Source organism: Lynx rufus, unplaced genomic scaffold (genome assembly GCF_022079265.1).
Source record: "Lynx rufus isolate CCGP_SWC_20201006 ecotype Redwood Valley unplaced genomic scaffold, mLynRuf1.p SCAF_26, whole genome shotgun sequence".
Taxonomy (NCBI): domain Eukaryota; kingdom Metazoa; phylum Chordata; class Mammalia; order Carnivora; family Felidae; genus Lynx; species Lynx rufus.
This window is the reverse complement of record NW_025814841.1, coordinates 6,577,979-6,597,315: the sequence shown is the minus strand read 5'-3', so window position 1 is coordinate 6,597,315 and position 19,337 is coordinate 6,577,979. Positions and strand designations below refer to the sequence as shown.

Genomic DNA, 19,337 nt, shown 5'->3' with positions numbered 1-19,337 from the left:
AATTAAGGGTCAACTATAAAAAATAGAGAGGATTCCATTAGCACTCACAGAAACCATGACCTCAGCAGTCTACGTGGACCATATTATCCTATTTCCCAGTCCAGATCAGTCAAGCTACTGGGTCAACAGCTGATGAGGGCCCTTGAAATATATTCTTTTGAAAATTTTGGGAGGGGACGATAGTAGGTGCATCATCCTTCCTACCCTGTAGTATCTGGATGGCTGAAACTCCATGGCAGTCAACCAAAACCCATGCTAGTACAACTCAGTCTGGCCTACTAACTTTACCTGGTGAGCCAGTGGGGCCAGGAGTTTCAGAGCTCCCTGAACTGTACTGTAAACTGCTTCTAGATGAGAAATGATGAGACACTAAAGACCCTGTCAGTCACCACATCTTAGCCTCAGTTTCTTACAAAAGCCCAAATTTCATTTGTTCCAACTCATGGGAGAATCACTTTCATTTTCCCATTACAGAATTGTGTGTTAAATCTTAATTTCCCTCCTCCTGTTTTTGCTTGTCCTCAGCACTCCACTTTCCTGCCTTTGAAAGGGCCTTTTTGGTCTTAGTTCTAATACTGTCCAAGTTTTCAGCCTTATCTTTCTCCCCATTTTCTGAATTCCATTCTGTTTGTGACCTGCACTTAAAATTCTCAAACTCTTTGCTTCCCTCCCTAATACGCAGCTCTTAACTACCTCTTCTCTCTTATGCTGACAATATTGCAGGATTCCTTGCACGGGTCTAACAGAACATTACATGCATGTGGGCACGTAGTCCTTTCTGTTAATAGCTTCTCAATTGTAATCTGGAGCCATACGGACCTATATAAAGTTCAAAGAAAGTATCAAAGCTCTGTACTTGAAAGCAAATAAATAGAAAGCTCACAAAGTTGTCATAAAAGATCTAAGGACTTAAAGTGGCTTGCCCCTTAAAAAATTATATCGTAAGTACCTTTCACTCTCAGCTGTCTGCATGGTCTCCAGTTTTGAGTGAGTTCCTCTGTTAAATCCTTTTACCTCTTGTTCTTCCAAAGATTCCAGCAATCGGATGACATCTTTATTCACTCCTCTGCGCTTTGCCAGAACTAAGGGTGTAGCACCTTGATGATTGCTAAAAAAGTTCATACATATAAAGAGGTCATCGTAACAGCTGGACTGTATTGTTAGTACCCATTTGTGTATATCTCAGTGATAAGGCACAGGCCAAATTAACTCAAAATTAAAGCGCAGTGCAGAACCAATAGTTGAACTAGAACTTGAATTTTGAATTAACCTACTTTTTTTCTTATAGGGAAAAAGGAAGAATATACAGGTAAAAGTGAATAAATGAGAATAAATAAATGAAAAAGAGAGCTGCTTCTTAGAAATTAATTGGAAAGTTCCAGATTCTAGATTCACTCTTATCTGACATTTATATTTTATAGCAAAAAAATACATTACAAAAAGTCTAAGAATTAAAAACAAAAGTCTAAAGCAACCAAATAAGGTTCAAATTCCAGCTGTGTGACCTCTGCCTTTGTTTAAACTCTTCTTGTCTCAACTAATTCATCTGTAAAATGAGGATAATACCTACCTCAAGAGCTATTCATTCTAAGGATTAAATGAGCTAACGTTACGTAAACACAGTGCCCGGTCCATAACAGATTTTCAACAAATGTCAGTTCTTTTCTTCTTTTTCCCTTGTCTCACACCACAATTAATTGTTAGCAGAACCTCACCACTATTTTCATAAACAAGCTTGCACTGCTTCCGCATAAATCCAGAAGTCAGCCTCTTGTTTCCTCACTCCCCTAACAAGATTACCTTGTCCTCAATGCCTTTTTGAACTTGTCACTGCAGCTGATCAATGAGAAAGCAGAATCAACAGACTCTGAGATTGGACCACTGGTTGACAACCTAATGGAAAGAAATGACTAGACTTCAAAACCCACAGAGAACTTACCAAATATCAATTTTGAGCCCATTGGAAACTAAGAATTGAATAGTGTCCACATGGCCACAGAGATGAAGAGCTGTGTTTCCTTGATAATCTGTGGCCAGAAGATCAGCACCAAATTTATGCAACAGCTGGCAGATGTCTACGTTCCCTCTGGCTGCTGCGAGGTGAAGGCCTGTTCTGCCCCTGCTGTCACGAATATTTGGGTCAAAGCCACTTTCCAAAAGCCGCTTGGAATAGTTAAAGTCTCCATCAATACAGGCTTGTAGCAAGGGCACATTAGTTTGAGATGAATCGTTTACAAAAACGTAGGACATTATTCTGATGTGGTGGATGGAATATGCCTGTAATGAAATATGAGGTAAGTGAGATTCAGTAAAGCCAAACTAAATCAAGACAATGAAGTCATTTAGAAAAGCACTATTTCTTATCCTTCTTGGCCTCCTGCCTCTAATAACTTACCTCACCAAACAGAAACAACAACAAAGTTATCAATTATATTTTATTTTCCATTAAAATGCCTTTTATTCATATCCATTCAATCAAAACCGCAACTGAATTATTCTAAAGCTCTATTTCGTTGTTCATTATATAAAAAGATTAAGAAAGATTTTCAAAGTTAAAAAAGATATAATGGCTTAGATTTAGATTCATTGCATTGTCAGAAGACATATATAACATTATCCTTAAACTTTAAACACATGCTACTGCTGATAGAGATTTCTTATCTAAAACAAAAAAATCCTCTTTCACATATTTGCCTCTTATCATAATTGAGATATTCCATATGGTAAACAAAACTATCTGCTCAAAAGTTAACTAAATCAGCATGAAAAAAAAAATGAAATAACTTAATTCACATTCAATAAGGACCTGCTAAATGTTGTGTCTATAGCACAAACCTCTATTTTCATAGAAAGAAAAAAGCTAGGAAGAGCAATAAACTGAATTTAAAAATTGGAAATATCATGGAATCAACTCAGAGTGTCTTTCTTACAGTATCGATCCTATTCGGCTCTGTTCTGTGGTTATCTAAATATCTGATTTTGCCAAACTCCCATTGCCTGAAAACTGAGAGATGAAAAAAAACAGGTCTGTCTGGGAATAGAGAGGCAGGGCAAAGGCAGCAATCCCCACTGTCTCCACTTTAAATTTCATCCATCTGAGTAACTCAGCTTTCCCAGCTTCACCAGTGTGTCCACACCTCTTTCACTGATACTTCCCTGCCCCAGCAATCTCTTGGTCTGTGTGTGTGTGTGTGTGTGTGTGTGTGTGTGTGTGTGTGTGTGTGTGTCTAACTGGCCCCCTCTTGGTTGCTTTAAGAAAAAGTTAAAGCCTGACAAAAGAAACCTTACTAAGAAATTGAAGAGAAAACAAACCCAAAGAAGAAAACACGAAGGCAGAGACCAATGTCTTTATAGAGATGACTTCCTCCCTCTACAGTTACAAAAGCTGAGTCACAGACAGGGTTGCCTTGTAATTTATCAGACAAAGTCTTTCTTTCTGGAACACTGATGGAATTGGACGTTAGACCAATCTATGCTTCTGTCTAACCTCAAGGGGATTCAAGAAAGCATGGCTACGGAGTTTGGTGAGATTCTTGGCCCCTTCTCCTTTTAGCCTGGTTTCCCAGCAGAGCCTCTGTCCCTCTAGACACAGGTTACTTTCCACTAGAGCTCCGCTGCCTCCATGGGTTCCCTGTAACAAGGGGAAACATTAATACACGCTAAGGGCTTGCTCCAAGCCAGGCATCGCACCCAGGGTTCCCAGTAAATTTTGTTTAATCTTCCTCACAACTCTATAGTAAGGGTTATTACATTGAATTTTAATAAGGAGTCACTGAAGGATTTCAACCCAAGGAAATGGCATGGTCTCATGATATCAGTCTTTCGGAAGATTACTCTGTTGGCAACAGGGAGAGGCTAGATTGGAGGCTAGATTCGAGGCTGGAGACAGGGAGATCAATCAGCTGGTCACTGTTGAAATCTAGGGAATAAATGATGACAGCCCGATCTAAGGCAGTGGCAGAGAGAAGGGAGCACACTGGAGAGGGACAGAAAAATAGCATTAGCTCAACTTAATGACCCACTACATATAAAGGGTAAGAAGCAGTTGTTAAGGATAACTCTAAATAAGTGGGAAATCTGCTTCTGATTAAGAATTACAGAGATCAAGATAAAATAAACTTAAGATTATGCCACTATATAACACTTTTTAAAGAAAGTATCCTGTCGAGAAGAAATTACTTATTAAAATAGTCAGGAATTCTCTTTGGGGGCGCCTGGGTGGCTCAGTCAGCTGGGTGTCCGACTTCAGCTCAGGTCATGGTCTCACACTCTGTGAATTCGAGTCCCACGTCGGGCTCTGTGCTGACAGCTCAGAGCCTGGAGCCCGCTTCAGATTCTGTGTCTCCCCCTTTCTCTGCCCCTCCCCTGCTCATGTTCTGTCTCTCTCTGTCTCAAAAATAAATAAAAACATAAAAAAAAAAAAAGAATTCTCTTTGAACAGTAACCTCCTTATTTTCCCCTATAGTATTCACTGGATTATTATCATAAAAAAGGAAAAGCTATCTGAAACTTTTTAAAAAGTAAAATATCACGTATCAAGAGCTTTTCAAGAGATAACGTGTTTTGGTTAAATTCTGTAAGAATAGACAATGAAAAACAAGCTACTTGGTATTTTTGGTTCAAACACAGTACGAATTCTTGTGGTTTAAAGACTTGGGATTCTTTCGAATGTTGGCTCAGTTAAAAAAAAAAAAAAAGCCTTTCTTGTTTATTTTTTAAGTGAGAAGAAGTGTGGTGCATTTTGTGAGTGTTTCTGTGTCCTTGAGAAACTAACTTTGCCCCCAGATTTAATAAGGCCAATGAGAGATAACATTTTTCATCTTGATCACATAACTGAATCTGCCATAAAGCAAGGCATCAAAGCTTTCACATATTATGAGGAAGTCGACAGTAGAAAAATACTCACGTAAAACTTAAGATTAGATCTTTTTTTTCAGTGGTCACCCAGCAGTTTCTCTGAATTCTTAAGAAGGTTCAACAGAATATCCAGAAATGTGCTGGCGAGGATCTACAGTAAATAGAAAATTTAGTTATAACAAGGGTGTGACATGAAGAAAGTCTAGCTGTTTTATCAAACGGAGAAACTAGTGGGGCTATGAAGATCTATGGGTAAGGCATCAATTTGTGAGGCTGGTAAAATAACAAGTAATAAAGTAATGAAAAGGGAGAACTGAAGGACTTATTAAGGAGAGGCTCTGTCGCCCACAAACAAGAAAGCATGGTCAGAAAGATAAAAGAAAAAGAATCAAATTATGTGCCATCAGTAGAGGACAAACTGGGCTCAGAAAATTCACCCCAAGTAACTGGAATTCAGAATGCATTTTTTCACATTATAAATGGCGGTTAGATCTCAGAGTAGCACACAAAAGCATTTTTAGAAATAAAATGCTATTTGCAAGGGGGGGGAGGGAGTAAAAATAATCAATACTTATATTTAAACCAAACAGGATATATTTAAGGAAAAATATTTCTAATCCATCCTGAATGCTGGTACTTAAATCTGCCCACGAGATTGTCCCCTGCCCCTTTTGCTGTTCAACGTGAAAGAAAAATTGGCTCAAATCTGCCTGCGATCTTTGCCATACACCAGATTCTGCTCCTCCTGAAACATGCTGCTGCCTGTCCTTTATGCTCTTGCTGGGACCCACTCAGGTTTCCCCTCTGCACTCAGGGACATCTCGAGTGCCTGGTCTGCCCCACTGGACTCTATTCTTGAGGGATGATGGAAGTAGGGTCATGCACAGACAGTATGTCCACAGCATATCAGTGTTAATTCATTAAACATTTACTATATGCCCCAAATATGGCAGATACTACACTAAGTGGTAGGATATAAGTACAAAATCTCAAATTTGTAGCTCAGGCTGAAATTCAGGTTAAGCTTTTAGAGGTCATTCATGCTGTTATCAAATTCCTTTAAGTAAACTTATATGGGAATAATTAATGGTATTTTTTGAAGCTCCATTTAAATACATAAGTCAGTTTGCATCATAAGGGTTATCAGCGCTAGGCTGGAAGATGAGGACTGACAAATTATATGTACCATTTTAGACAAACTTCGTATTACCGAGCCACTTAATCAATTTGCTTTAACAAAATTCTGAGTTCACCCACAGTGTGTATCTTTACTTTCTTATTGTAACAACTGGGGGTTGAGTCTTCATGACTAGAGCTTATCTCTAATATATGATTTTTAAAGTTAAAATGGTGCAGGTGTTAGTCTGAAGATAGTAGGGTTCACACTATGAAAAGGACAAAGTTTGCTTCTCATTTGGAGATAGAATTATAGATTATATAGTTACCCCCTCAAATGACCCATTAAATTCACAAGAAAGTTCCTGAACTTTCTTGGTCAGTAGAAGGGAAGTGGGTGGGGAGGATGGGTGAAATAGGTGATAGGGATTAAGGAATGCACTTGTGAGGAGCACAAAGTGTTGAATGGAAGTGTTGAATCACTATATTGTACACCTGAAACTAATATTACACTGTATATTCACTAACTGGACTTTAAATAAAAACTTAAAAATAAATTCACAAGAAAGTTCCTTTAAATTCACAGGAAAGACAATGCTTCTGCCATTTTCTTTTGAAGACAAGCCCCATAAGACAGTACATTTGATCAAATTACAGATTTATTTATGTGATTTCAAAGTTAATATCATACAAATGCATTAGACCTAATTACACTTGAAACCTGAAAGAAAATGTCTGGACCCCAATTAGACCTTAATCACTAGGAATCTATTAATTGCTTCTCCAGAAGTTATAAAAGTGAATAAAATTGCGAACATCTATTAACTATTATTCAAGGGGTGAGGAGGACTAAAGATTTTTTTAATTAAACTTTTTGAGATAATTGTAGATGAAGTTGTAGGAAATAATACAAGGAGATCCTGTGTACTTCTACCCAGTTTCCCCTGGTGTTAGTATCTCACAAAACTATAGTATAATATCACAACTGGGATACAGACGCTGATAGTCAAGATACAGAACATTTCCATCACCACAAAGCTCTCTCATATTGCCCTTTTACAGCCACACCTACTTCCCTCCCACCCCCACCCTCTTCATCCCCTGGAAACCACTATCCTGTCTTCTACTTCTACAATTCTGTCATTTCAAGAATGTTATATAAATGGAACCATACAGTATGTAACCTTTTGGGGTTGGTTTTTTTCACTCAACATAATTCTCTGAGGATTCATTCAGGTTGTTATGTATAGCAATAGTGTGATTCTTTTCTGTATCTGAGGAGCATTCCAGGGTATGCTTGTTTAGCCATTCACCTTTCAAAGGACATCTGGTTGTCTCCAGTTTGGGGTGTTAAAGCTTCTAAAACATTCGGGTACATATTTTTATGTGAACCTAAGTCTTCGTTTCTCTAGGATAAATGGCCAGCAGTGCAAATTGCTGGTATGGAGGCTTAAAGATTTTGGACAAAAGACAGTTGAGTCTGAAGGTACCTATTGTCCCCATGCAAAAAAACAAAAAACAAAACAAAACCAAAATCAAAACAAACAAAAAGAAGGTAAGGTCTTCTTTGGGATCATCTGTCTGGGTGACTCAGGCAACCAGGACAGTTAAGAGGTTATTTATCGAAGAGTTTGTTGGACCAAGCATTCACAGGGGTCCTGGTATTTACCAAAGATAGTGTGTAGTAAGAACCATTCCACAAGTAGAGTTAGAAACACTAATGTGTGAGTATGAACAGGGAACTAGTATCTTTTGAGATTCACAGAGGGCTGAGTCTATTCCCCTGTGAATGAACGTAAAAGCTGAGCATAGTGAAGATTTCTTTTCAAGGTAGGAAAAGCAGGAGGGAGAAAGACAAGATACAGTCTGACTTTCCTGAAGGACTACTGTTAGGAGTGTATAATATTCTAGAGGCAGTTTTTTACTGTCAGAGGCTGTTAAAAGAACTTGGCTACTTCACCCAGAATGCTATCTGGACCCAGACTGCCTAGGTTTGGACTCTGGGTCAGTTGTATGACTTAAGCACTCAAAAGATAATAGTTACTCCCTTCCCAAGGACAGGCACAGCTCTGGGGAGACAGTTCTCTACTGTACTGAAGAGAGCCTGCATGGAGCCTTGAACATTGATCCCCTGGTAACAGAGCACCGTCCAGCAATGGAGTGACCTCTAGTGGGGAGTAAAGGCCTCCAAGAAAGGAAAAGAGAACGGATTCCTGGCAGAGGAAAAATCCACAGGAATGGTCAACAGTGGGAACACTCAAGCCCCCCCAAATCCTCTAGTTGTTCACCATAGCCTAGTTCCTAGCTCCTAGTGTCCATGAGAGACAGTGACTGGTTCAGAGACTAATTCCCTGGGACTGTGAAAAGCAGGACTCTGGGGGTAAGTCTTGAAGGGCTGGCACGGCCTAACATTTAAAACTCCTAACTCCATGCTCTGTGGCACCACCTAAGAGACTTCATGAGGCTGGAGCCACTCATCCTTTGGGATGAGGTAGTCACCTAGGTGTCAGTAACAAGGGCTCCCAGCACCACACAGTGCTTGTCTCAATCCAAGTAACAAAACAATAAGGAGGTTTTAGTGGAAGCATGTGAGTCACTGACTTGATGGAAAGTTCTAGTTAATAATCTTTCTCTATTTTTCTTTTGTTAATATTGGATCAGATCTATAGAAATTTAAGATAGTATTCTTGATGGTTAAGAACTAATGGAGAAAATCTGTTGTATTTTAATTTTAGTTAGTTATTAAACCTAACTTTAAATTGTTTTTCTATATCCAATACATACATACATAATGTATTGATTTATTTTTCATTTTGAAAGGCCACTGGGAAAAGGCAAGACTAAGTGCTACATTCCTGGTTCAAGTGGACTGACATTATGCTTACATAGCAACTTTGATCAGAGATCAAAGCAGCAGACACTTCAGCAAAATGCACGGGAAAAATGGCATACCTGGAGAGAGACGCATTTTCAGATCTGACTGCCTACATTTTCTAATGTCAGAGGGAAGTACTAAAACTGAGCGGTATACAGCAAATGGAAACCCAAATCTGGATTCTCTATACCTCATGTGGTTATTCTTAACCTTTTAAAAGGATACAGTTGTTTTAAAATATAAAAATAACCTCAAAGAACCATAAAATAAGAACTTCCAATGGAGTCATTAAATCCGAACTGCTAGCACTTTAGAATGACTGTTCTTAAAACCCAAGCGCTGCACAGATCCACAGACAGTGGGCAAGGGAAAAAAGCCGTATCTAAAAGAAATCTAGCTCTGTCCAAGTAAAAATTGTAACAAAAATTTAATTCCTTCCCAAAACATTAATAATGTGTTTCTTGTCTGCTTATCTTCAATAGCTATGTTTCTCTAATAGAGTGCTCTTAATAATTTCCAAGGCTCAGAGAGGTTAATGAGTCTACGGCCGCACTGCTGGAAGTGGCTTCAAATTGAGTCTGCAATATCTCGAATAGGCCGTGCCACCTCTACACAATTAAGAAAATCAGTAGAAAATGGTTCAAACAAAGCTTAGTTGTTTGTTCCCAACTGTTTGCAAAACTTCCTGCCAGAACTCGTCTCTAGAATGCAAAAAATGGATCTGATCTGTGTATCCTTGTAGATGACATAGTGCCTGGCACATTTTTTTTTGAAATCTAGACTTGGGAGAATCCAAGAATTCTTTGTGGGTTATACACTCAATTAAGTTCATCTTAACAAGATTTTAAGGTAACATTTTTTCTTATGACTAATTCTACATTTTGTTATAAATTTTTACAAAATATGAATATGAGCAAAGAGAAGAAAATAAAAGTTACCCATAATGCTACCTACCAACTAAAAATAACTATTATTACTATTTTGGGTGCTATGATCCTCCAGCCTTTTTTCTCTGTATGAATATATATTTAATTCATACTCTAAATACAAATGTTAAACTTTTTTACTTACTGTATTGTGAACATACGTCCATGTTACCAGTCTTCCAAAACAATTCTTAATTTTTAATTTTTAATGGTTACATTCTATAATTTTCCATAATTTTATTAAATTCCTTAGCACATTAAAAAAATTTTTGTTCCATATTTTTCCATCACACACATTTAAGCTGACATTTTAAGCCAATCAAAACAGTCTAAGAGAGTTTTAAAATAACATTTCTGGGGCGCCTGGGTGGCGCAGTCAGTTAAGCGTCCGACTTCAGCCAGGTCACGATCTCATGGTCCGTGGGTTCGAGCCCCGCGTCGGGCTCTGGGCTGATGGCTCAGAGCCTGGAGCCTGTTTCCGGTTCTGTGTCTCCCTCTCTCTCTGCCCCTCCCCCGTTCATGCTCTGTCTCTCTCTGTCCCCAAAATAAATAAACGTTGAAAAAAAAAATTTAAAATAACATTTCTGGTCAAAATTTGACTATCGTAATGGGTTCACAGGCAATGTACTTAAAAGATGTGACACAGATGGATCTGGCTGTAACACCTGGCTGTGGAACTAGTCTAATTTATGAACAAACAGTTTTACTTTGACAGCAATCCTGATGCAACACTTGCTTTACTCACTATAAAACTTCAAAGATTCTGCTGTTCCGTTAATCTTAAACTACAGTTCACTTTAGTTAGGATCCCTTTTATAGAATCCTTGTATATCCATTTTTTTGGAAGCTGTCTTAGAAGACCCTGGGAAATAAATTCTCATAGATCATATGATGAGGATCTCAATTCTTAACCTTTGAGGTATCTGTCCAAAATAAAGGCAAAATATATGGCTATTTATTTTGAGCTTCAAAAAAGGAAAAGGGTAGCCCTCTTCTGAAAGCATGGAAATAAATTTTTTAAAAAGAACTGAGAATATTACCCTTTCAGGATACTGCAGCACCATGAAGAACATGGGAAGGAGGAAGTTTATAAGTAGAACCTTCTGAATTTTACTTCTGAGTCTCAAAAATAATTGACAGAAGTTCAAAGAGTAATTTTAAGATAGATCTGGATCTGCTACAGATACATTTTTACTTTATATGTAATTTTGTGGTATTTCCAAGACTAATTTGATTTATTTAAAATCCTTGGGCCGCCTGGGTAGCTCAGTCACTTAAGTTTCCAACTCTTGATTTCAGCTCAGGTCAAGATCTCATGGTCGTGAGACTGAGTGAGATTCTCTCTCTCCTTCTCCCTCTGTCGCTCTCCACTTATGCACACACTCTCTCTCTAAAATAAAATTCTTAATTCTGTGATTTCTTCAATTACTTCATAATTAAAGCCTTATTAATGCAATAAAGGTGAGGTTGATTTGAAATGTGTGAACTACAGAATGCTACTAGAGGCCAGTTCTTTATTTTTAAGTCCATATAATAATTGGAAGTAGGCTAATCAGGTATTACTTAGTAGAGGTTCTTAGGAAAGAAAACTTACTGATAAAAAAAACCAGGATTTATTTATATGTCTGCTATTACTATGCAGCAACTGCTTAGCAAAATGAGATAGAAAATATTTAACATTTACTAAGTTATTACATTCCAGGCACTATTTAAGTGTTTTTCCTGGAATACCTGATTTAATCCTCATATAAACCCTTAAGGTAAGTATTATCATTATCCTCATTTTATGGGCAAAAAAACCTATGGCATTAAGTTTGGTTTCATAAAATTCTTTTCCATATAATGAAATAGTTTGGAAACTTTTTCCTCAAAGATTACATGAAGGGAAACATTAGTCTAGCCCACACACTCTGAATTAACTCCTTTCAAACATCTCATGCAAAGTAAAGTTTTCAAACTGCGAAAAAGCCCAATAAATACCTGGAAATGTTTCTTTACAGGAAGTATTGATCACATGCTTACAGGAAACATTCAGCCATACGTTATGAATTAACTCTTTGCAATCATCTCAAAATAATCCTTTCTAAGTGTGAGAAAACAACCACAAAATATTTGGAAATATTTTCTACTTTATAGGAAGTGACTAAATTCCTGGACTCATTATTCTCAAATATCTCTTACTCATTGGGATAATGAGAAAATGCTTGTCTAAACTTCCCTTTCTCCATCAGAAAATAAAAAAACACCAAATAAGGATTTCCGATATATATTTCCTCTGATGTTTGTATTACTTATAGTTTTGCATTATTAAAATTTAGTTACAATTCAACTTTTGAAAAGATATTGGCTTAAAATAAATAAAATTAATTGTTTCCAAAGGGTGTACTGGTATCCTGGATATTTTATTCTATTCTAATACTTTTCAGTATTTTCCAAAATCTTTACTGTGCCAATTTTACGCCGTTTAAAATTCTTAGCAAGGGACCTTCCCCCATAGGAAGTCTTCAGCTTATATTTTGTAATTATATAATAAGTATATTAAATAAGCACTGGGAAGTCAATCTGAAGTCTTTCATGCACATGTATTATTTTTGTAATAAAGTGATTTCTAAAAATACCAGTTTTATCTACAACAGCAGCACTTTATTTATATGACCTAATGGTGCCACCTTGTGGCCCACCTGGGCTTCAACTGCAACTTTAGCATCTAGGACGGGAATAAAGCAAGAGGGAGTGCTTGTAAGTTTCTCTTTGTTTCATTTCATTTTTTTTAAAGTTGTTTTTTAAATTAAGTTTCTTTATTTATTTTTAGTAATCTCTACACCCGACGTGGGGCTCAAATTCACAACCCTGAGATCAAGAATCCCATGCTCTGCTGACTGAGCCAGCCAGGTGCACCCCTCTCTTTGTTTCATTTCACCGTTACTTACCATTATAATTCTCAATAATCCTTAATTAGTGAAAATTCAGAGTTGGGATGAAGCTCAATGTTCCTTTTAAAAAAAAGTTCAGGGGCGCCTGGGTGGCTCAGTCAGCTAAGTGTCTGACTTCAGCTCAGATCATGACCTTGTGGTTCACAAGTTCGAGCCTCACCTAGAGCTCTGTGCTGACAGCTCAGGGCCTGGAGCCTACTTCGGATTCTGTGTCTCCCTCTCTCTCTGCCCCTTCCCCGCTCGTGCCCTCTCTCTCTTAAAAAAAAGTTTACCTAACATAATGCTGTACATCAATTATACCTCAATTTAAAAAATTAATGTTTAAAGTAAAATTAAAGTAAATTAATAGTATAAATGACGACTCTAGGATTATTCAGAAATCTAAATCTCAAACCCACCATAGCAGATTTCGTTTACACAAAACTGAAGTGCTAAAAAAGTGATGTTCCTACTTATTCATTTGGTGTTACTTCAAAAATACGGGAACTACAACTTTTTGTAAGTTATTCCTTATTTTCTAAATAGTTCACAAAATTTAAATCAGATTCACATCAAATAGTTTGAAGGCACAAGTGTTCTCAGGAGAAACTTAAATTCTTCCATGAAGTTTCTACAGCCAGGAGGCCCATTCAGGATTATTCAACGCAATCTCTTTATTTTACAGATAAGGATACTGAGAACCAGAGAGGCTGTAACTTCATAGGCTACTTTACAAACCAGCCCTTATTCTCAAGGTTCTAGCTCCATTCAGGATCCACAGTGAAAATAAAACATACATCATCTACACAACATAATGTTTATCACAATTCTATTGTCATCTGTCTGCACCTAATGCTTTAAATTGTGCACCAGATGGGTGCTAGCATGTCCTGCACCCTTCGTGCAAAATACCCATTCTAGTGACACAGGGCGGACAAGGCCCTCCCTACGCCCTGCAACCCCACAGAGGATCCAGTAGACATCTCTGAGGTGTCCTCTGGTTGCGTGTGAAGCTATATGAATCACCGTAGTCTAGAGCTCCATACTGCTTACATTTACGGCCTAAGACAACCCTTAAAATGCAAGAGCTCCTTACACATTATTAGACCCACATCCTACCCGACTCATTTCAACTTCCAGGGGCCCTGGTAAATAAGGAGACACAATGAAAAACCAACTGAAGAGAGACTAAGGAACCAACTTACCAAATAGCCTCTAAAAATGGCATGTTTATTTATAGGCAAAAAAGGACCACCATTTGGGGTGTGAAGCATTTCCTATTTCTCCCTACTGGAAATAAGAATTGAAGTTAAGAACTTTGGTAGGAAGCGAGTAAAGGGTTGAGAAGTGTCTGAGACTTTAAAGGAAACCTTTGTTTCCTTTCCTGCCACCCCTTCTTTGGACTGGAGGCAACCTATTTTGGGAAGGCATCTTCTGATACCCAGAGAAAAGAAAGTAGAGAGTGACATACTTAGAAATGACTCTAGGTTCAAGAAAGAGAAATAGGGACTTTTTTCCCCTAAATTTTCTAGGCCAGTTTGTGAGGATAAAAATAAGGATTACAGGAAGAAGTTGTTTTGGCTGGGGCTTTTCTCGTGATGCCACTTAGGAACCTAAGATGTGGGAAATGCCAATATTCTAAGGCACAGCTGAATCAGCAGTCCTGATAGCTCGTTCAACAGCATAGTAATCCCAAGTGAAAGGGACAATGAATTATAGCAATCTTCTTTCCAACTGAGACCTTGCTCCCAGAAAGCATCTCCTGTTAAAATGGCAGATCCATGAGTTGGCTCAGTTTAAGTCTATGTATTCAGAGTTCTAGAGAATCTTTCAGAAATGGGAATAGGGCTGGCAAATCCCTGTATCAGTTTCCTAAGAAACTATTTTTACAGACTGCCCAGAGACCTACCAGGTCGCTGTGACCAACGTGAGAAAGGGTGGTTAGTGACTAAGGATCTCAAGTTTTAATAGCAACATGACTCTTCATATAATTCCCTTGGTATGTCCCAAGACATAAATACTTAAAGGTTTTAAAAAATAACGCTAAGCTCGACAAAAATGTATCATGAAAAATACTTAAAAACAGCACTAAATACTAGCACACCAGGATGCTGAGAACCAGTACTGTAGTTATTAATGCTAGGCACTTTACATTTAAAATTTAAATAGACACAATAGTGGACAATGTAGTTTAATATACAACAAATTTCTGTCTGTGTATGTCTGTTGCCAGGTCTCTATTCTGTTCTAATAGTCTACGGGATATATATGTGCCAATATCACACTGTTTTAATCACTTTGGCTTCATCATAGTTCTTGGTATCTTATGTGGCAAGTCTCCCAACCTTGTTCTTCAAAAACATTATAACAATTATTTGCCATTTTCTATCCCATCTGAATGTCAGGATTATTTTGTCATGTATGACAGAAACCTTACTGGAAATTATATTTACTGCAAGTCATACCCAGATAACATGACAGAAACCTTACTGGAAATTATATTTACTGCAAGTCATACCCAGATAACATGGAATATCTGGATATTCTTTGGTATCTTTGGTATTCTTTGGTACCTTTTAATACATTTTTATAATTTTCTCCATTAAGGTCTTAGACATCTTTTACAAATTTTATTTTTAAATAACTTATTGCCTTTATTTCTGCTTATGATTGAGGTCTTTATTACAGTTTTGTTATTACTAGTACTAAGAATGAAACTGATACATGTGTGTTGACTCACATCAGCAATCTTGCTGAATTCTTACTAACTCTATTAATACATTTATAGGTTCTCTTGAATTTTCTTTGTTGAATTACCATATCACTTACATAAGTACAGTGTGTTAGTTTAAAAACATGCCCGCAAATTCTTTACTACACCTTTCTTCAAGAGGAGGAGTCAAAATCCCCTCCCCCTGAGTATGGGCTTATTAATTCACTATTAGCAAATAGGATATAGTAGAAGTGGCTTCCAAGATAGGTCATAAATTAGACAATGAAGCCTCCTCTTTACTCTCTCATGGATCATTCTGAAAAAAGCCAGCTGCCATGTCATAAGGACACCCAAGCAGTCCTACAGAGGTTTGTGTGATGAAGCATTGTCACTAGACAGCAAGGAACTGAAGCTCTTTGCCAACAGTCACGTGAGTGAGCTACCTTGGAAAAGATCCTCCAGACCCAGCCAAGCCTTCAGATGACTAGCCCAGGTTGAAATCTTGACTGAAACACTCTGAGTTTAAACCATTCAGCTAAGTCACTTTCAAATTCATGACCCACAGCCACTGCTAACCTTTGTAGTTTTCAAATTTATTGGCATAAAGTTATTCATTATATACTCTCATGACTAAAAAATCCCTAATATATCTGTATTGTTTCCTTTCTTGTTTCCGGTGGTTTTCTTGGTGTGTGTGTGTGTGTGTGTGTGTGTGTGTGTGTGTGTGTGTGTGTGCTTTTCCTTGTTTTTTCTTTCCTAGATTGTTATTGATAGAAGTTTGTATATTTAGTTTTTTTAAAAAAGTTTTTAATGTTTATTTTTGAGAGAGAGACACAGAGCATGAGTGGGGGAGGAGCAGAGAGAGAGGGAGAAACAGAATCTGAAGCAGGCTCCAGGCTCTGAGCTGTCAGCACAGAGCCTGATGCGGGGCTTGAACCCACAAACCGTGAGATCATAACCTGAGCCGAAGTCAGCCGCTTAACTGAGCCATGCAGGCACCCTTGTATATTTAATTTTTAAAGAACCAGGTCTGCTGTTTTATTGCTTCTGGTTCTGGTTTCTCTTTTGTTAATTTGTTATGTATTTATTTTTTCTACTTTAAGTTTTGTGGTTTCTTTTTCTACCTTGATTTGTACCCTTAACTCACTTTTACTCTTCCAACAAATTTATTTAAATCTATAAATTTACACTGAAGTGTCAACTGGACCCTACTGACTTTCACATGTAGTATTTCACATTGTTGTTTAAATATATATTTTCTGCGATGTCTTCTTTAACCTATTAATTACATAGAAATGCATTTGAAATACCCAAACATGGGATTTGAAAAACTTTTTGTTAATTTCTAATTCATTTGCATTGTGGTAAAAGAAAATGGGCCTTTGGGCAAGAATTTATTAAAATTTATTGACTTCCTTTTGGTTAATGTGCCATATATATCTGAAAAGAATGTATGAATATTAGTTGAAGACAGGATTCTACTCTCGATATAAATTTGATCAATCTTGTTACTTTTGTTGTGCAAATGTTCTACATTCTTCCAATATTTTGCCATCTGATATACTAGTTTCTGAAAGCAATGTTACAATTTTCCCCCAGGAATTGTGGCTTTATCAGTTATTTCTGTAATCCCATCTAATTTTGGATTACATTTTGAGACTATATTTAGGTACATGCACTACGGCTCTATCTTCCTGGAAGACTTTTATTAATGTGCTTCTTCCTATTAATGTTTCTTGCCTCAACATTTGACATTATTTAGCTTTCTATGTTTATAACTTTGGGGGAATATTTTTCTATATCAACCTTTATGTATAGCTTTTGTCTTACATGCATGTCTGGTAAACAGCAGGAAACTAGATTGCTTTTTAACTGTTTTGAAGAATTTTTTCCCATAGGTGAACTTAATCAAGTTACATTTTATATGATTTCTAACGTATTTGGACTTATGTCCACCATTTATTTTGTGTTGTGTATTTATTACCTTTTTCTTTCTCTCTCTCTCTCTTTTTTTTTTTTTTTGGCTTTTTTTCCTACCATCTCTTTCATTATTACCTTTGTTTCCTTTTTTTTTTTTTAAGTTTATTTATTTTTGAGAGAGACAGAGAGTGAGCATGAGTGGGGGAGGGGCAGAGAGACAGGGAGACCCAGAATCTGAAGCAGGCTCCAGCTCTGAGCTGTCAGCACAGAGCCCGATGCGGGGCTCGAACTCAGGAACTGTGAGATCATGACCTGAGCCGAAGTCGGAAGCTTAACTGACTGAGCCACCCAGGCGCCCCTATCAATCATATTCTTTTTCAAAAAAATCCCATGCCTCCCCTCTGGATTCATTCTTCTTTCTAGCTGAAGTTCACTTCTCCACCTCTTTCAGTGAGGATCCGTGAGCAGTAACCTGTCCCAGTCTTTGCAAATTTGCAAATGGCTCGATTTTGACTTTATTCTTTTGAGGTGATCATGAGGCTGTAGTTGCTAGTTACTTTGCATTAGCACTTTGAAGCTCTCGCTCTAATGCTTCCAGGCATCTATTATGGCCAGGAGATGTCTGCCTCAGTCTAATTGTTGTTCTTGCGTAGGAATGACTTTTTTTCTTTGTTTGGTTTAAAAATTTTCACTTTCTGCTTAATGTTCTACAGTTTCACTAAGGTCTACATGGGAGGATTTATTTATCATGTTAGGGATTCATAATGTATTTGTAATGTAAAGCACTCATGCCTTTCTAGAATTCTGGCGAATTCTCTTCAAATAGAGCTTTTCAACCCTATTTTCCTATTAGATATGTGCTGGAAACTCAATGTTCAATTTATCCTTTATTTAAAAAAAAAAAAAGTTCTTCTATGCTACATTCTAGGTGCAGTTTCTAGCACCTTCTTCTAATTCACTTATGCTCAGGCTGGTTGGAGTCTAAATGGTTATTACACTTTAGAAAAGGATCTCGAGGGAGGCGTTAAGGTGGTGGAGAAGTAGGGGGACTGGGATTTTCCTCCTCCCTCCAACACAGCTGTACTGAGGTCAAATCACGTGGAACATCCAGGGAATCAATCTGCAGAGTGGCAGAAGGATCTCCATAGGTGGAGGGAGACAGCTTGGCCAGACTGAGGTGTGTGTATGTGAATTGGGGGAGATCTCTGTTTTATCAGAGTAGGCACAGAGGAGAGCAAACCCCTTCTGTGGAGAGACAAAAGGGACCGGGAGACTGGAATTGCGGTACTGTGTTAGGACATGAGAAACACTTCTGTGGACAGCAGACTGCATGACTTTTCTTTGACACTGCCATGTGTGTGCTCCTGTGGGGGAGGGGAGCCACCCCCAGGGTGCAGCAGTGATCTCAGGGGCTCCCAGGTGCACTGGGAGAGAACAGACCCCTCCCTTGAGTATGGTGGGAAGAGGGTGTATTGCCTCCCCAAGGACAAAAGACCCCACAGGCACCAGCCAAAGGCCTTTTATCGGCAGGGTTGAGTGGCGCTATGTACCAAAACAGGATCCAGTTGGTGTAGGGCCCTTTAAGACATCGGGTTTTGAATCCCAGCCGAGCACCTAGGAGGCACAGGGGACTGTGGAGCAGGACAAGCTGACCGCCCACGCTGCTTGTGAGGGTTGCCTGAACAGTGTGGTTTGAAACACCCAGTCTGGGGAGGAGAGATTGGGGTGTTGCCATTTCGATCCCCATCGCCAACATGGTGGGGTTTCAGGGAGTAGCAGAGCTCCCCCAGTGGAGGTGGGACACTTACATCAAACCCTGCCCCTCTGTGCCTGGTAACTGCTCACCTACTGGAGTAGGACTGACACTGAGCCAACCAGATGGCCTCTTCTCCACAGGAGCACAGTCACTGGTCCCAGGCACCAACAGACCACTGTCTTGCGTTTTTGTGTGTTAGTCTGTCTTTTGCTTTTCTTCTTTTTCTTTCTACCCTATACTTTTTTTCTTTTGAAATCAGGCT

At 38.2% G+C, this 19,337-nt stretch overlaps 1 protein-coding gene across 1 annotated transcript in view; it reads right to left on the bottom strand.

Annotated features, from left to right (window-relative positions):
• The window catches only part of ANKRD46 (ankyrin repeat domain 46), a 41,533-nt gene that overhangs the window by 6,239 nt on the left and 15,957 nt on the right, over positions 1–19,337 (bottom strand). Inside the window, exons 2-4 of the mRNA XM_047088864.1 lie at positions 4,907–5,008; positions 1,940–2,277; positions 950–1,108 (exon numbers count right to left, since the gene is read on the bottom strand). Of these exons, the coding sequence (XP_046944820.1) occupies positions 950–1,108; positions 1,940–2,250 (470 nt within the window). The 5' untranslated portion in view covers positions 2,251–2,277; positions 4,907–5,008. The remainder of the gene's footprint in view (positions 1–949; positions 1,109–1,939; positions 2,278–4,906; positions 5,009–19,337) is intronic.